A 19,988-nucleotide genomic window follows, 5' to 3' on the forward strand; every position below is an offset into this window, starting at 1 on the left:
CCTATTCCTTCTGCTGCTGCTCCTCAGCATCCTTTCATGAGATAATCGGCCACAATGCATCATCCTTTGACCACGGTTGGCGCGGCCACTTGTCCGGTGGCTGGGGGGAAATCACCAGCAATTCAGCGCAGGGATCCACAAACAGACACAGTGACAGAGCACGGGCAGCTAGTGGGACCGGTTTGTCTAACAAGCGTTCAGAAGCAGCCTGGCTGAGTCTGCCAATGCAGTGTTTTGTGTTCCTGACTATTCATTATGAATGGGAAGTTTTGCGAAAACTGTTTTTTTCTCCGAGCCATGATCACAACTTGCGTGTGTGCTGGAATGCGAGTGCTTTTCCGTCTCTGTTGGCTTGATGCTCTTCTTTCTTCGCCTTCCATGTCTGCCAAAGAGATTGTCAGAGGAGTGTTAGAATGGAAAACTACTGACAGTGACCATGATATTTTGGGGTTTTTTGACATTTTATACTCTTATATGATGTAACACACTGGAGCAGCTGACAGTTTTTCATCATCCTGGTCCATCTATCTGCCTCAGTGCAGACAGACAAACTGAAGTTATTTCAGAACCACGACTTGCTGTATTTGACAGACATCTGTTCGCCGTATGTTTAGATATTGCTGATATTGCAAAGAATTAGTTGTTGTTGGAGCCACAGCAGTAATGTCATAAACATCAGATTCTCACATAGCAGTAGCAACTTTTTCAAAGCCCACTTATATTTGCGATTAAAAACTGAAAATGCTCCCTTGATCTAACTTACCCGTAACTCTATTCACTGCCAACAGAGTCACGCCCTTTTCTTTTTCTAGGTCAGTAGGTGACTATGTTTAAGTATGAATCATTCCAGGTTGCATTTATATGTTAATTTCCTTCTTGGTAATTCTGACTCTCCATAAACAAAAGAAAGACATGGCTTTGAACTAAAGAGAGGAGAGGGGTGATCCAGTGTTGTTCTTATTCTTTTCAAGTCTACTCCTCAGCTGCATAGTACAGAGAAGTCTCTGTCAAGTGCAACAAAGAGTTGGTCATGCAATCAACTTAAACAAAGACTTCATTCCCTCTGTTACCGAAAGCAATATGAATGGATAACCTTTGTGGAGCCATTTATTTACACCATTCAGCCTTCCCTTTCTATGCCTCTGCAGCTGTTGCCACAACATGAGGGAGTAATGCATATGTTTCTTCAAACGACTTGGGAAGAAGTGAGAAATAAGAAAGGAGAAGAAGAAAAGATGGATGGGAGTAAATGTTGTATACACATATACGATTAAGGGGTGGGGGTGTAGCTAAAGCTCCAAAGGGCAAAAGGCTGCGGGGCTTGAGCAAAAAGCTGGCTCAGCAGGAGGCTGATTATACCACCAAAGGGATCCACTTTGCACATCTAGCATGTACAAACTCAAACAAAGGAGCATGGCAGAGCGCAGGCAGCTGAAAGTAAGGGTGGGGGTCTGGTCCTCGCTGCTTTTTTAGAGGCAATGGCACTTTTATGACCATGCTAATAAAGTGCTTCTGGGATAGAGCACCTCCCACACCTCCGCCTGTACACACGCCAAGAACAGCTTGACTGGGCCTTAGGACCTGTGTTTATGGACACATGGATCAATACACTCCCTCTGGGTCTATATTTAAGTCTGAGCTGAGTAGCGATCACAGGGGGAGGGGAGGGACCCCGAGATGGCCATTACCACATTTGGAACAAGGTCTATGAGAGGCCAGACACGGTTCAGAGGGAATCCCAAATCGGCTCTGCAAATCAAACCTGCCTTGAACACAGTTGCTGTAGTAGCCTTGGATGTGCAGTATCTCTCCACGCAACCCTCCTTCCCTATCTTCAGTCGCAAGGGCTTGTTAATTCAAGGCGCAGTCGCTGATTATTCTAGCCACATCTTTCACCCTTGATTCTCTGTGCCCTCACTGCTGGAAATGCAAATCTGGAGCGTGACAAACGATGTAGGGCCGTCTCTGACACGTTCAAGCCCCTGGCGTCCCCATGTTGCTCCCCAGCTTACCTCCTCCAGCTTCACAGTAATTACCCTTGTTGGATCGCTACGCCTAATCATACTTGATTTTGGGATGCACTGCCATTGTCTCCACTTGTTAGCCCCTCACACTGCTCGGTTCTGATAGAGTACACTGATAACACTGAGGCGCGTGCACACACACGCATATATACACACACACATACACACATAGTCTGTATTCTGTTGGCTGGTGTTTATATGAGGTAGCTGTGTACAGATCTAATACAGTAGCTGATTCATTTAGGGATGATTGTTCTGCTTCCAGTGATTAATCCCTCTACGATCTGATCAGCAGGAGATGAATAGAATAAAAGGATAAAAAACAGCAATGTTTAGAAAAGAATAATTAATAGATTCAGATTCTGTAAAACAGACCCCTTAAAGAGCAGGGAACGAGGGTAGGGGTGTGTGGATGTGGTTCCCAATTTGTTCTCACTTTGTTCCAGTAATAAGATCCAGGCCTTCCTTTCCAATGGACGAGATAATTAACTCCTGGGGACAGACTGCACAGAGCTCTGTCTCTTGGTTTATGGCACATGGAGCGAGATCTCGGCAGCCCAGACCAAGCATTGTTGCATAAATTGCAGACTCTGCTTGATGTATGTTTTTACAGATAGATATGGAAAGGGGACAAATGATAGGGGCTTTGGTTGATGGGCTGTAGTCAGATCACAAAATGCGAGGGAGGAGATGAATGTAGAAATGAAATGAGGAGACTGATGTTTTAAAGGAAAAATAGCACAGGAATTTCAGCTGTGTGCTGATGTATCTGTTGTGACTTTTATTCTTGGGTTTTTGCTGTTGTTTTCATCAAAAGTCACATTTGTGGTTATGGCATGATCACAAATATTCTTGTCAATGTTTTTTGAAGCTTGAATTCATCATAGCTTTATTTCATAAGTGAACATGCAAAAACCAAAAAACAAGGCCTAATTTTATGTCACCATAATATGCTAATGTAAATTAGATATGTTGTTAATAAAATAGTGTTTTAAGTTTCAAAACCTAAGCTTGAATGACATGTGTGAAGTGTGATGAGTCATTGCCAAGTACTCAAGACTTCAAGTGAAATGTCAGTCTGTGACTAATGTCTGTGTTGGCTGTTGTTGTGTTCTTGGAAACCACTTGCTCAGTGTGTGACAGCCGCTGCGGTAGTATGAGTCAGGTCAGGCTAATTTCCGTATCTGTAACCTGCTTGTCTTTCCTGCATTGTCCTGCCGTGTCCAGGAACTCCTTTGGAATGTGCACCATAATGGTTTCCGCTCATTGTCCAAAAAAACCTCCACTCCTCTTCTCCACAGCTGATCTGGCTTACTGAGAATGAACTTTAACCTTTTCAAGCAGCAATATTTCTAATGAAGAGACTTTTCCATGAAGTCATATGTGTTTCCTTAGTAGGATATGTGAGTCATGGTGTGGGTGTGATATCTAACATCTTTTCTCTTTCTTTTTCTTTTTCCAGAAACATGTGAAGACCCTTGCGAGGCTTTGACCTGTAATTTTGCCTTCAACAACCAAAAGGCGAAGGTCTCCTCCCTTCTTCCCCTCATCCATTCTCTCTGCTTCCTCTGCAGTTTCCTTGCAGGCCTGTTAAACATGGAAGGCCGGCGGGCTACACACAGGACTTTATCACCTGACCTGAAAATAGGAGCTATAACTACTTTGCTAGGCTTCTGGCTTTTAGCAATCCCTGCCTTGTGCAATGGACAGACATTCATTAGTTTCCACCCTGAACGTCGGGACTGGGCATTCAACCACCTGACGGTTCACCAAACCACAGGGGCATTGTATATTGGAGCGGTCAACCGTGTGTACAAGCTCTCAGGCAATCTGACCCTCCTTGTTTCCCATGATACAGGCCCAGAGGATGATAACAAGGCCTGCTACCCCCCTCTGATTGTTCAGCCCTGTTCTGAGCCCCTTGTCTCTACCAACAATGTCAACAAGCTTCTTCTCATTGATTATTCCCAAAATCGGTTGCTGGCCTGTGGAAGCCTCTACCAGGGTGTCTGTAAACTCCTCAGATTGGATGACCTCTTCATCTTAGTGGAGCCCTCCCATAAGAAAGAGCACTACCTCTCCAGTGTCAACCAGACTGGGACCATGTACGGAGTCATTGTGCCTTCCCAGGGCCAGGATGGCACCTTATTTATTGGCACAGCAGTAGATGGAAAACAGGACTACTTTCCCACCATCTCTAGCCGAAAGCTACCCCGTGACCCAGAATCTTCTGCTATGCTTGACTATGAATTGCACACTGACTTTGTTTCCTCTCTCATCAAGATACCATCAGACACACTGGCCCTGGTCTCCCACTTTGACATCTACTATGTTTATGGCTTTGCCAGTGGCAGCTTTGTGTACTTCTTGACTGTCCAGCCTGAGACGCCAGAGAACAGCATGTCATCAAGTGGATCCACCAGTGACCTCTTCTACACTTCTCGTATTGTTCGCCTCTGCAAAGATGATCGCAAGTTTCACTCCTACGTCTCTCTTCCTGTTGGCTGTGTGAAGAATGGTGTCGAGTACCGGCTACTGCAGGCTGCCTACCTCGGCAAGCCAGGCCGCGTTCTTGCTGCCTCGCTTAACATCAGCGCCCAAGATGATGTGCTCTTCACCATCTTCTCCAAGGGCCAGAAGCAGTTCCACCGCCCGCCAGATGACTCAGCGCTCTGTGTCTTCACCATCCGAGACATTAATGCACGAATCAAGGAGCGCCTGCAGTCCTGCTACCAGGGAGAAGGAAACCTGGAGCTCAACTGGCTGCTTGGGAAGGATGTTCAGTGTACCAAAGCGGTGAGTTACACTAATAGACAGTGATTAAGAACACATTTATACATGCACACATACGTAGATGCTCTATACATTAAGTATGCACGACTCCCTTATGGAACTGTATTGATTTTCTCCTTACTGCACAAATTAGAGAAGTCATTCAAACCATCATGGTAACCACCATAAAAAAATAATTTAAACCTCAGATGTTATAAAATAATTGGTTCCTAAATACCGTATTGGCCTGAATATAACGCGACCGCCCCTTTTCAAACACCTGTTTTTCGAAAAAATACTTTTTGAATATAACTTACGTCATAGTATAGTTAACTTACATACTCAGACACTCTCCTACCAGGTTCTTGGAAGTGGTCAAAAATTGTTTTCTCTGGCAGTTAGTGTCTATAAGACTGTCTGTTTGTCTTTTTGAGCTCCTTACCATCTGTGACAATGGTGTTTGGCAGTTTGATAAATTCTGTTTCTGCTATAAACAGACTTTAAGACACTTGCTAGCCTAGCAACATTAAGGCTACAAACAACTTGTTATGCAACACTCTGTGTAGGAGTCAGTTTTACACTGGTACACTATCTGATGTTGTGAACATGTAATTGTCTAGACCTAGAATATAAGATGACCCCACTTCTACAGACATATGTCCAGGAAAAAAAAACTCTTATATTCGGACCAATGCAGTAAACTTTTCAAATGCATTTATTCCTGTAGTAGTATTTTCTTTCTAGCCTCTATAGTCTAAATGTCTATCTTTAAACCAGTGTTGTTGTTGTTGCAATATTGGTCGGCGTTTGGCAGGCACGTCATTCTTTATGTTAAGTCTGAGAGAATAACTAATGTCCCATCACTTGAACTGCTCACTCAGCGGTTCTCAGCGGTGATCAGCTTGAGTCTGCGGTGGGCGTGACGTGATTGTGTTACTGTGGTAATGAGCTAACCACCGCAGCTCTACTTCCTTATACTCAGTATGGAAATGATGACCGAAACATGCCTTTTCCATGTGGTTTCTTGTTTGTTATCATACACTTATTATTCATCAACAGTCCAAAAATATATTAAGTCGTTATTTACACCGTCCTTTCTTTCACATCTGTAAATACTTTTAAGGTGAAGCAGGATCTCACTGACATGCAGTAGAGTATTTCTATTCTCGGTGAGTTTTAATCAGCCCACAATCAATAAAGAGGCAAGGGAACAATTCATCTACCGTACATTTTAATGAAGAGCATTCTTCAATGGTCCACAGCATCTGCATCTTGTTTCCATCCCTAAAATAAGATAGCCAACAGCAAGGGAATGACCAAAACTTCTCAATGAGCCTAAAAACCACAGTGTTCAAAGTTTTGTGGGCGTATACTGCAGTGAAAATAAACACACCAATCATTAGGAAATGCTTTTGACTGCCTTGCGTATAATTCTCACTGTTATCACATTATCACACTACATGTTATTATGAAGAACTTTTTTGCAGTCGTGATATCAGTGAACATCCACTTTCAAGTACAGTATATCTCTGTGAGAGATATTCCTAAATTAGGGATGATTTATTTCCTTGGCAGCCATCAAAGTGATAATATTCTCCTCAAGCGCAATACAAATAAACAAACTCCCCTTGTAGAGCGAGAAAAGGTAATGGGTGGTTGTTTCTCAAGTTAGTTCGCTTCTGATGCTGGCATGGATAACACACCAGTCTATTCCTTCTGAAATCCCCAATTATCCTATAATACAAGGCCATGTATCTACTACATGTTGTCAAGTAGAATTAAGTTTCTTGATTTTCCCTAATTCCCAAGAGGCTACAGTCCTCTGTGCTTTCATTCTGTAATTGCTAATAGGAATTTAAGAATATTAAGAATTAATGACTAGCTAAGTGTATGACCAGTCAGTTACAGTGTGTGTGTGTGTGTGTGTGTGTGTGTGTGTGTGTGTGTGTGTGTGTGTGTGCATGCTGCATGTATGTTGGAAGGCTTGCCCAGCATACATATGTGTGTGTATGTGTGTGGGGGAGCTTTGGCATAGGTCTTGATGTATTTTTACGGTTTAATGATATCCCTACCCTCATGATGATGAGAACCACTGATCAGCTTCCTTTGTTGCTTATCCCCCTGGGCACTCACTTGACCATTTTTATTAAAATCAGTAAATTCCCCATTAGCACAGTGTCAGAGGTGATTGTCAGGAGGAGGGAGACATTATCTCAAACTAGCACTGTTGGGTTTTATTATCTTTACTGAAAAGGCAGGAGGAGAGGTTGGAAGAAGAGAGAAGAGTAGGCGGAAGAAGGAGAAATGGTGGTATAGAAAGATGACAATGCTGAGATTGTAAGGATTTCTAACTGCGGGAGCTCAAATTAGAACCTTTTTTCCAGTTCCCCAAAAGAATCCCCAATCATCCCAGCGTGCTCTGAAGGATGCCAGGCGTTACCTGCAAAGCTGCACCTCCCACTCCATTCTATAGGCATGCCCTGCCAATAACATTCTGCTCTCCTTTCACATTATACACCAAGGATACACAAGCTTTGTGTGTGTAGCCACAGAGATAAGAAGGTGTAAAATACAGTCCTTAAGTCCATGTCCTCATGCTCAATGAGCAGCCAATAAATCCATAGTATAATATGGATTATGCAGATAGATGTCAATGGATGAGGAACTCTTAAAGCCTATACAAATTACATTTAACAACCGGATATGTCAACCATGCTAACATTGTCTGCTTGCTGTTAAATCCCCAAGTCAAGTAGTGTGGCTACTTAAATTTGCACATATGTTTCACATCTTGTCCTTCTTAAACAAATATGTTCCTGGATCTCGGTGTGCGGTATTTTTAGAGCACCCATGTCAGAGATCTAACAAAATGTGAGGTGAGTCAAGGGTAGACCAACCTGAGAGACTGTATTTTTTTTGTTAACTGTTAACTGTACCTTGCTGGTTTCTCAGTAAATTACACATGCAGTCCCAGTGCCCTTCCTCTGGTCCGTTGCTAACAGCAGGTAGCCAGCGAGCTCAAAGAGAGAACCTTAATTACACCCCCAGCTCTCCTTCCCGTCTTGCAGACATTTCAGTGTGTGTACGCTTACATACAGGCCAAGGCTGAGGCTGTGAATGGAACTGAGGCTGAGCCAGGGGATTCAGACACAGCAGCCAATCAAAGATTGATCACCCAGCCGTCCAGCCTTCTGCCATCTGGAGATTCACGCCATCTCTGTAGTCACTCCCAAGGAGGGGAGCCATGATGGGATTCTTTCTGTATCATACTGTCTGTGTGTGTCTCTCTGACTAACACTATCATCCTGTCCTGCTTTTACTCATGCCCCACCAGTTAATTAACCACTTGTGAGAGCAAAGGGGAGCTAGTATTGATAACACTGATATACCCTGTGAGAGAAAGTCCAAGAGTAGATAACCTGTCACATCTAATTTATCCTTCATACAAATTCCACACAAAATGGAGCTCTTTGTGGCATTGTTTAACAAGATTACATGTATGTAGTCTACTGTTGAAGCAGACCAGGCAACCAACTATTTTCATAGCGTAGATTAAATATTCTACTGTATTGTGGGTTATTCGATAAGGATTAATCACACAGGGATACGGTCTATTTATAGTCTCACAGCTCTGCTAAAGATAATCAATGTTATGTGTATCATATGAAACAGACTGAGACATGGCAAACCTGCATTTACTCACTGCTTGTGAGATTTGTGATAAGGCATGGGGGAAAAAAAAAAAAAAAAAAAAAAATCTGCAAGAAGGTGTACAAGAAAACTCAACCACAAGGAATCCAGAGGGATTTGGCTTGGCTGCCAAGTCTGCTAAGCGTACATCATCTAAACAATCTAGATATAATCAGAACCAAATGGTAGGGAGCCCAACAGACCATATGTGGAATAGCTGCGCGCATTTGAGGCAGTAGCTATTGATAAGCCAAAGTCTGGAACTCATGGCTGTTTCTCAAGATAGCTGCTAGCTTTACCATCTGATTCATTCTGTGTATCCATGTCTAATTGGCACATGTTTAAAATAAGCTTTAAATAATTATATAAAGTGCATTTGATTTTATAAGTAAGAGAAACATAGTGTAAGCTTACCTTTTTTTTTCGAATTTAAATACTGCAGTAGAACACCCCCATAGCGCTGTGTGCTATTTCGGGTAAAGGAAATAAAAGGAAATGCCATAAAGTGGGGGGCGTAACTATAAGAGCGGAGGCGATTATTCTCTGTCAGCATTATTGCTTTTGCTCCGCTCATGAAAATCTGCGTAGTACTGAAAGGTTTTACAGCCATGGTGTGTGGTGAGAGGCTGAGTTGCCTCCCAGAGTGGGAGATGTCACTCAACGTAGTCTGCTTATACCTTTCTGACAGGGATGGAGACAGAGACAGAGACACAGAGGAGACAGACAGAGAGATAGATAAAGTGACAGAAAGAGAATTAATGAGTTGGGGTTGGAGAGAGGAGAATGTACTGTATATATAAAGGGAGTTTGTGTGCAAGAGACTATAGAATATGTACGTGGAGCAGTGCTGGGCTTCGGTCTGCTTGACCATCTCACATTACTCCACATGGCACTTTGAGGCCACTGCCACTCAGACTGTCTCAGCTGACCTGATTCAACACCAGAGACCAGTCTTTCTCCTCCCTTACTACCAGCTTTCTTATCTTATCTTACAGGATGGAGTCTTCACTCTAAGCATAAAGATGCATTATCACTCCCAATTTTCCCTATGACCTGAAGTCAAGTCTTACTGAGACTTTATGATGGTGATTATTTTCTAATTGATGGGTAAACACAGTTCAATGCAGCCTCTTCACTTACATGCATGCCTATTTCAGGTTTGCACGGTAATCACGCAGTGTGTTTGCCGGTGCACATAGTTATCATGCAGCATGTGTCTTCCTGCAGAGGTGTGATGATAGGCCAGGGTAATGAGCCACAGTGAGAGCAAGGTGGGGCTCAGTCAGGCAGAGCTGAAACATGTCTGCCAAGGGGAACAGAAAGGCAAACGTTTGTCTGGCTGTGAGATTCACTCGTGCACTTCCACCTCGCTCACCTCTCTCACCCCCTCATTTCCGTTTCAGACGGTCTCTGACACCGCCGCTATTTCCACAACTTTGACCATCGCTCTCTCCGTCTGTCTCACTCTGTCACCTTCATCTTTCCTCCTTACCGAGCTGTCTTCTTTTATAATGCTCTCCGTCTCAGTCTCTCCTCTCTCTTAATGTCTTATTCTCTAAGTCTGTCTCTCTCTGAGGTATTTTTGTCGCTCCCACTTCCTACAATACATTTCATGTCAAGGACTTCTATGTGACACATTTGTCTCATACTTCCTATAACCTTTTTCTGTTTTTCTTCAGTTTCAGTTTCAATTGTCTTCCATTTGTTGCCCATTTGTACTTCATTCTGTAACCTTTTTTCTCCCTCTCTATCTGTAGCCGGTGCCCATTGATGACTCTTTCTGTGGTCTGGACATCAACCAGCCTCTCGGTGGTTCTCAGCTAGTGACTGGACACACTCTCTACACCGAAACTCGGGACCGCATGACTTCTGTCACCTCCTATGTCTACAATGGCTACTGTGTAGCCTTTGTGGGCACCAAGAGTGGACGTCTTAAGAAGGTGAGTACCAACTCCTCTTCTCACCCAGCAGTTAAAGGCCTGTTGTAGGAGATTACTGCTCACTTCATCACTGTGATACAAAGACTTAGGCTGTCCAGTGGTCCATGGGGTACAGACACTGTGAAGTGGTCCTATTTCTGTGCAGATGGATCATGGTCACAGGGAAACTTATCTCCTTAATATTTAATGCCTGCTGTCAAAGCGTTAGAGAGGGGTAATGGCGATGGCTAGCTCACTGTAGTGGTCATTACCAGTTCCTTGTTAAGTGAGCTCCAGTGTCGCAGTGTTGAATAACCTGTACTGGCCCATTAATTTTAATAGGCACCTTTCTGCCTGTGGCCCACTGAGAGGCAAAGGAGAGAGCAAGCCCATGCACTAAACCTCCTGGTCTTGGTTGGGGAATACAGATGCCACAGAGGGTAAAGGGCTGCCGGCTAGTTAATAATGATACATTTCTCACCCCAGCCACAGGAAACAAGGTATTAGATGAGACTGCTCATCGACAGGACTGAATAGTGAGGGAAGTGAGTGCTGTGCTCCGGGTTCAGGGTGATACAAGGAGTGAGACTGTCAATCAGAAATGTCTATGTTTTGCTGATTAATTGAGAACAGCTGTTGCACTGTTTTGGCACTCACATCACCCCAGACAGCTGATGCTTAGACTATTATGTTAACTATTATGTTAAATGTTAAAATGTTAATGGCATGTTTGAAAGTAGATATTATATGATTGTGTGTGTGTGTGTAGCAATATTTGTTTGTCTTGCATACTGATGGTGTTTCCTAGACTGCATTTAGACAGCTGGTTGAAGGATTTGTCAGTAGTCACTTGGCTCCTCCTCCCATGGGGATTCCTGTTTGAGTGACAGCGGGAGTGTGTCACAGGGCCATAACTGGTTTATACAGTCACCTCTCCCCGTAGTAACAACAGCTGCGTGAAGCTCAGAACAAGAGATTGAAAAGGAAAGAGAGTCGCTAAAACCATTTTGATGCCTGTTTTGGCAAGTTCTTTGTTATTTAAGGCTGGCAATGCAACACAAATGGCCCTGGCTTGGGTTATTTTGGTCTCCATCTATTCATAATTAAATCAATACATCAGGATGTGGTGGAGAGAATATTCATTCAATGTAATCCCCTGTTTGAGCTGTTTAATAATTTAGCCCCTTTTTCTACTTGGTTAAATTAGATGAGACAGAAAAGAGTGTTTTCCCCACTGTGTTGCTGTTGCTTGCATATTGTTTTTATCTCCCTGCTTCCTTCCACACTCTTGTCTGTGGCTGCTGCCTGCTTTCCCCCAGTCCTCTGTCTCTATCTCCTATCCTCTGCTCCCTGTTTGAGAATCCATGCAAAATAGCCTTGCCTGCTACTGTGTACTTAGGCCCGCTCCTCACAGGGGCATGACTGTAACCACAGTAACGCTAACATGGGGCAGGAATTAACCAGGATATGAGAAGGGCACCTAGAGAAAAAGTACCACGGTCCAGTAGTCACAACAGAAAAACCTAGTAGAGCACTCAACCACAGAGACTGCTCACATGACAACAGAATAAGGTAGTAATGCCACTTTCACTAACACCGATTTACCAGCAATTAGTATTCCCCTCGTCTGATTTATTGTCGTCATAATGATCATCATCCTCTCACACTGGGGTAGCCTAGATAAGAAAATGCAGGACATTTACTTTTTATTAATATAAGTATTCTGAATACCTTGATTATATCCATCAAAAAGGTGTCATGAGCATTTGCCTTTAATGTTATAATATTTCTCTCAGCGAGTAACACAAAACTGAAATTGCAGACTTGTCGGATTGCATGTTGTCATCTCTGCGTTTGGTAGGTGTCTATTTTAGTGCAACATTGCTGAAACAAGAGTTTTCTGGACTTTATTTGAACCCAATTAGTTTGAAAATCACATGATTAGACAAGGCAATGCCACCATGTGCAAAAATTTGCATGCAGGTGCGTTATCGGATGAGGACCAGTCACGATTTGCATGCAAGCACATGCACATGATTCAACAAGCACTGACTGTCCACTTAATGTGCATGAAAGAGAGAATGACCATAATTAGCCTACCCACTGTGGCAGTCTGCAGCAGCGTGGGAAAAGAAAGCATTACATTTGTAATAGGTAATGAATAGTCAATAACGCTGTATGACAGCAGTGGTAGGAGGAGAGCTGCTTTGCCTGCTGTCATTGTTAAGGTGCATGTGTGTCAAGGTGTCTGAAATATGCATGTGTTTACATTGAGGGTGTCACCCATTCATGCCCTCAGGTGTCACAGGGAAGGCAGAGGAATAGGGTGACCTGATGAGCTCTGGCTGCAGCTCCTCTGCAGAGGGCTGATAAGCTCTTACAGAGTTGTGAGAGACATGTACACGGGGGTAGGACGCTAAAGTACCGAACATGACACAGCCATAGGGGGACAAGATTTGATGCTTTGCTAGTGATACAGTTCCATACCTCCACCCCTTTCATGCAACCAAGAGAAACAGACAGATGGGGAAAGGGAGGGGTGTTGTGCACAGGGATGCACGGTTAAGGGGTGTGAGTGTGAGGTATAACAAGAAAAAAAATAAGAAAAAGAGTAGCAGGAAGAGGCAGAGATAGGAGAAGGAAGAAGGTACTGGGGGAGGGAGGAAGAGACCGTTGAAATGTGAATTTAGTGCCGCCAAAGAAACCAGGGCTGCACCGCTGCCTGTAATTGGATTGGCTCCCTTCCCAAAGAATCCCCCCCCCCCCCCCTCCCCTGCCCTCCATCTCTCGCTTCCCCATTCAATCCCACTCCTCCTTCCCTTCCTCCACCTCCCTCTCACTCTCCCTGCTGCTGTTTCCTGGGCTTTGCTGGAGCATGGCAAAACGGGAAGGATAGTGTTGGCAGGTACTGCTACTAGTGGCAGGCTTTTGTAGGGGATTGATTGAGGAAGAGGGGTTAAGAGGGAGGGGGAGTAAGCAGGCGCTAAGGTGAGGAGAACGCATATGTAGTGTGGTAGACTGCAGGAAACAATAACACTACAGCCTCATATATTAGCGTTCACATGCTGTGACGATGTGTACAGGGTGTGAAGTGATTACATTTCACTGTTTGATGTAGTGTCGAACAAAAAAAACGAACAAACAAACAAACAAAAAAACAACTTTATTTTGTGAAGATGGAATATTCTCGTTCCCTAAAGTAAAACATCATACAATAGTTGATGAGTTCAATGTATAGTCTGAGTGTCATGAGGCTTTCATAAATAGCTTGTGGACTTCTGGGTGGCACCCCTGGAGGCAGTGATTGATTGTTGAGGGCAGTAGATGTTCACCTCAGCAGAAAACTGCTAGGGGGTAATCAATATTCCAGGCGATCATGCACTTTTTCTAGCTACAGTGAAACCAGTTCCAATCAGGACCAAACAGGACCAAAACTATACCTCCAGACCACTCGAAGGTAAGATCAGAGGATGTGCCAGTAAGCCTGTAGTCCTGCTCACAAGTTAATGTCCTATTTAAATTCTAGACCTAGGTTTACACTGATACTCACCAGACTGTGTATCGTACTCACCAGACTCCATCATCTACATTATCGCTCTTATGTACCCGGAGACCAAAAGACTGCTTCTGGGCTCTGTGGGTCAAATTATAGAGATAGTCGATCTGCTATGCAGTTTATTCTGAACACACATTACCCAAGAATTGCATCATCTAAATTGGAATTGTGGCTGTGTGTGGTTCACTTTGTGCTTAAGCACAGACATATCCCACACGGGGACTGGGATTGGTGGGAAGCAACAGCGGCATTAAGGAGGAGAGGAGCTGCGGGGAGCACAGCCTTTGATATAGATCGAGATGGAGGGCACGGCTGCACATGTAAAATTGGATGTTGAAAGACATCCCGGCGATAGATGAATGGGGAGGTTAAAGCAAGCTCAGCAGAGGCACGTTCTGGATTCCCCTGTTAATCAGAGACAGACAGTGAGAATGAACATCCTCCACCCCAGCTGTGTCATACAGAACAGCAGGGGTTAAGAGCTGTTGAACCTTAGACCAAAGGGATACATTCCCAGATGGCATCCGCTGTTGCTTTTTACATTCAACTTAGTTACTCAGGCCTATATAGGTTTATTTTGTAAATTATTTAAGATGTAATTGAGTCATGAAACCTTGACATATAAAATAGCTATTCCTTCAATTGCTTTAGGCTGATATTGCCTGGTAATATCTCGATGTGCACTACATGCTTTGTTTTCTTCATTCAAATACCGCTGTGGTGGATCAGTGGAAATCAGGGGTTGATTAGTGGTGGTTTGTATCAGCATTAAACCATGGATGAAAAAAATGTCAAACCATGGATGAAAAAAATGTCTTCCGGCTCTTTATTCTTCAAGCCTTCAACCATGATGAGCTGCTTTCGGGCTAATTAATTCTTGTAATCATGCTCTGATGAGTAATCAGGAATTGGTTTGGATTATGCCCCTGGCAGCTGAAGGGGACAACTTAAAAGGGTGGTTCAGGTGTTTAACTGGACAAATGTCCTGCTGAACTGGTTAACATAGCAGAGGGTGCATGGCTGACTCACCTGGCTCCCACAGAGAGCTGAATAGCAATAAGCATGTGCGTGTTGTGCAGACAGTACTGGAGTGTCGCTGAGGGTAGCAGCTGATCATAGTGCATAAAGTGTCGGGGACTTTAAAGGCTTGTAAATGCAGGCAGCTGCTCCTACAGGGCCCTTGTGGCCAAGTGGTCAACCCCCCTCCACCCGTCTACCCCCCCCACCACCACCACAGGAACCTTGCCTGTCTGTTGCCTATCAGTCCAGAGGCTGCTCACCTGCTTGACTTGTCAAGCCCCTGCTTTGGTGTGGCCTGACTTTGCGTGTCCTGGATTTTTATGTGCTTTATTTGTGTGTGTGTGTTAGGGATCAGCTAATCAGATTTGTTGGGCTCAGTATTTGCAAGGCATAAGAAGTAGAAGGAAGAGGGAAGAGGGCAGGTAGGAAAGAGATAGAGAGACAAAATGATGGCAGACGGACAGACAGAAAATCAGACAGAGATAGAGAGAGAGAGAGAGAGAGAGGGGCTCTAACTAGCATTGAGGATGATGTCCCTAGCAACAGCTGCGGCCCATGGCAACAACTGAATGGAAGCCCATCCTATTCCCCCAGGGGTACAAATTACACTGAGAGGAACAGTACTGAGGGGTCCTGTCACCTACATCCCCTGCAACATACACACACACACACACACACGCTCACTATTGTGATATATGAAGAACATGAACCCTGTTCACTTCACTTTATAAACAACTTTCGGTTGGTCATTAGGGCTTCATCGTGGGCCAAATAAACAACCTAAAAGCACAAAGAATTAATCATTTTAATGGCTTTGTTAAACATCTCCATTGTCACTGCCTGGCTTGCATTAACCTTGAGCTGACATGAAAAGAAATACAATTGCGAGTGAAAAGCGCTGTCATAATTGCCACCAGGTAGAATTTGTTTCCAATCATCGTACTCACAAATTGTTATTTCTCAACTGAATGCCTTGTATAATAACCGTTGCATCACTTTGTTTCAGACTGAATGGCGTGGTCCTATTAATCCCACACAGAACAAATAATTGCAGCCCTCTGTTAAACCAGAGTCTTTGTTTTGTCTGTCTTGTTTGAATGAAAAATTGAATGAAAACCATACTACCCACTACACCTGTTAATGAAGAAGGCAACTAACATTGCAAACTTAGCAAAATGACAAGTGCCATAGGGACATAAGCAGTTTTTAGTTGAAATGACAGCTGCCAATATGTATTACATTTGTGTTTAGGACTCTCCCTGCTCAATTGCCATTAAACTCCCTGCTAAAATCCCATTAAACTAAGCAATACAACCTCAGGTTGCCCACTGTTAACAGCTGGGAGTCCAGCATAGCCTTTAGAAATTACTTTCTAAAAGACTAAAAGAACTGAAACTAAAAAAAAAAAACATTCTCTCCTCCCAACACAACTTGCAGCACTTTCTCAAAGAAGCTGAAGCAAATGTCCTACAGTGAAAGCAGCACTATTTGGGGAAGTGCAAATAGAGCAAAATTTTATTTTCTGTCATTACCTGGACCTGAGGGCATCTGTGGATGGCAGCTCACACAGAGACTATCAAGCTTTTTCTAACCTATACGGCAAAACCGGATGACCAATAAATGATGATCTACAGATCCTACCGTACTGTGAAGGCCCGCCGCTTTGCAGGGAATATCCTCCCATCGCTACATCCATGAGGAACTTCAGTAGAATTGGAAGCTTTAAGTCCTCTATTTTATCTGTTGGAACTATTTTTTTATCATTTATTTTCAAAAGCAAAGGGTTCTCTCTTGAGACAATGTATTCACACTTCAGTGGTGTTTTAAGTCTGGAGGAATCACAAACACAAATGTGTTATGTATGGGTATGGGCTGAAGATGTTTGTGTGCGGGGGGAAGTTGCTATAGGTGTTTAATTACCATAACCATCTCTCCAGTATAGCTAATGACTAACTTGTTCATTGAGTTGTGCACTGGTAGGATGTCTGTGTGACCTTTCAGAACCTGGCCTCCACTTGACCCCCTCCTGCTCAGTTCTTAACCCTGAGCCAGATAAAGAGGCGGCCGACGGCGGCAGGCTGTGTCTTTCATGGCTGTCTTTAGAGTACAAGCCTCTCTATCTGCCAGACCTGGACCAGGCTTCTCTAAACACTTCACTGTTAAAAGGCCAGCGGAAGACTGAGAGCCCCTGCCGTTCCATTCATCCGAGCCTTATATCTGCTTTTTCCCTCTTAGTCTCTCTGATTTACTTTCTCTCTGTGTGTCTTTCTCTCTCTGTCCCACTCCCTCTTACTTTTCATAGCAGTGAGTTAAATGTAGCATGGTCAGTCAACCAGCTGTCCCCTCTCGTTTTCTTTCTCTTCTCTGTTTCTCTCTCATTCCTCTCTTTCTTCCCGTCCTTTTCTCCGTCTCAGTATCTCACTCTTTCTCCTGATCTTTTTCTTCTTCTCTTTCCTGCTCAGACTATTACAATAAGACAGCCTACCCTGCAGTGATCTCATTAATCACATTCAAACAGCTCTCTGTTGCTTTCTCTCCTTCTATCTGTCTCCCACTCCATTCTCTTCCTCTAATTGCTTGCTCTTTTCTCTGCCAGTGTCTCGAAGGAAGCGTTTTTCATTATCTAACAACAAGAGACTAATACTAATACAGTGCATACATTTTTACTACAGATGGATTTTATACATGCAGGCTTAATTTAGCCTGTGGATATACAGTAGTGTGCCAATGTTGCCGAATCCCAAAAGACGCAAAGACAGAATCACATATGTTCGTAAATATGTTGTGAACTACGTATTCGTTAATTTATCGCCAAAATAGCTGTTTATTCTGAGCAGAGGATTTTTGATTTGTTAACGACAATGCGTTCTCTTTTTTTAGGAAACAAATTACCCTGTTGAGTGCGCCCCATAATTGGACTTAACTTAATGAGTGAGATTAATTAACCCCTTGTAGTTTACAGCCACTTTTCACTAGAGACTGCGTGTAGAAAGAGCATCGCTCTAATCCGGTTTCTTCCACTTTATTTTCTTGTTGATGGGGATACAAATTAGGTTGAAGGCAGCATTATTTGTGTTGCCCATGGAATTTTTTTTATAGTACTTGGGGCCTTAAAGGGAAAACAAGACATAGACCTTGGCTCTATACTCACACTGTTATGCACACACAGAGCCTGGGAGTCATACTATGCCCGTGGCAGTGGATTGTGTGGTTTTCACCAATGTTAGGTTCAATAATGTCATTAGGATTGGCAAGCCACATCAAACAACACTGGATACCCAGATCCATGTCTTTCTGCTTAGGCAGAAACATTCAACATGAGGAATTAGGCTGAATATTCCCACATGTTTCTCTCAGTAAGAAGTGGCCTTTTGCATTCTTATGAATATGGTATATTTCTAGCCCGAGCATCTCTGCAATCGGATGTTTTATGTGCAATAAACACAACAAGAATATGTCTAAAACATTATGCAAGGGAGCTGTGTTGGGAGACAGGGCCTCACAGCCTATCAATATTCCTGTTTAGTCTGCAGCCAATAGGCACCACAGGGAGAACATTTGAAATTCATAGAAATTCTTATCAGCGGTTGCGTAGCTGTTATTGATATGTTACTGTGGAAACAACATAGTAGGGGTGTAGGCCTTGTTATTTTTTTTTCTTGCCTGAGGTATAAGTCTCAGAGCTCCAACAGTTCCACCAATCAAAGAGAAAATTTCTCCCTCTGTCAAATGAACTTTAAGTACTCAGTGCTTGACTTTTGTCCTCTGAATGCCAGCTGGCATGGAATATGAGTTTTTTTTTTTTCTTCTTCAATTTCCCTGCTGACCTTGCTGAAGTACTCAGAGAGAAAAAGGGACAGACACAGAAAGAGTAAACATCTTTAGGATAGAAAAAAGCCAGAAATAGATTAGCGAACAACGTCTGTCAAAGTGGATGGCTGGCTCAGTGCCAGGCTTTATTGATTTGCTTTACAAAGCACTTGAATGGGCCAGATAACTGTGATTAGCCAATTCATTACTGCTGGCTCTTAGAGTGGTCAAAAATTAGATAAAAGGGGGAATAGGGAGGACAGAGTGGGAGTGAGAGCAAACTATTACTTTGTAAACTGGCACACAAACTCTAACTGTGGCCCACGACAGTTGGAAATCTTTTTGAAGTTCTTGGTAAATTTCCCCTATTTTACATGAATCATAATTATCATCCTCATTAGAAGCAGTTACAGAACGAAAAAAGAAAAACATGCATTGTTTATGTGTTTGATAGCATGCGTAATGACTCTAGATTACTCAATCAACCAAAACAGCATTCCTCTCATCAACTTTGCAAATGTGCGCTTCCATTTCAAGTGTCTTTTCAAGTTGCTCGGCACCAATAGATCTCAGAAATGAGAATTGTTTTGGCTTTGATGATATACTAAACTGTTGTCTGTGCGAAGGCAAACAGAGTGTGACAGCGACTAATGTTTCTGTCTGATAGTGAGACAGCTTTACTGCTCCTCTGTCTCCTACTTCATACAAGACAGCAGCAGTTATCAGGGCCCTCAGAGTTAAGCTTGTCTGGGTGACAGCATTGTTTAATGCATTTCTATGATCACATAGTGTTTACAGCAAGCTTTTATGGGCTCTACACAAATCATTTCTTTGATATATGCATTTTGACATTGTACAGTCATCTGGTTATCATTTATAATGGATGTTATGACAATAAGAATTAGGGATTGTAGTAAAATGCTAAGTTCCTTCTTTTGTTGCAACATTAAATACTGTTTGTCTCTGATACCTGGACGTTGGATCTTTGACAGTGAAGGATCGAGGCAAGAAGAGCTTTATCATTTTCACAGATTTTTTTACTTTTACTCCAATTTTCTTTCTACATTTGTGCTCTGCATACTCTCTATCTCCTTATTTCTTCCTCTCACTCTCTCCATCTCTCTCGCTTACCGCAGGGCTGTCAAGTAACTCCAGCTAGCCATCAGCCTAATGAACAGTGATACAGTGCTAATGGCA

At 43.2% G+C, this 19,988-nt stretch overlaps 1 protein-coding gene across 1 annotated transcript in view; it reads left to right on the forward strand.

Moving 5' to 3' along the window:
• The window catches only part of plxna2 (plexin A2), a 168,097-nt gene that overhangs the window by 20,976 nt on the left and 127,133 nt on the right, over positions 1-19,988 (forward strand). Inside the window, exons 2-3 of the mRNA XM_067593095.1 lie at positions 3,487-4,820; positions 10,244-10,426. Coding sequence (XP_067449196.1) covers positions 3,621-4,820; positions 10,244-10,426 — 1,383 coding nt within the window. The 5' untranslated portion in view covers positions 3,487-3,620. The remainder of the gene's footprint in view (positions 1-3,486; positions 4,821-10,243; positions 10,427-19,988) is intronic.

Source organism: Thunnus thynnus, chromosome 6 (assembly GCF_963924715.1).
Source record: "Thunnus thynnus chromosome 6, fThuThy2.1, whole genome shotgun sequence".
Lineage (NCBI taxonomy): Eukaryota > Metazoa > Chordata > Actinopteri > Scombriformes > Scombridae > Thunnus > Thunnus thynnus.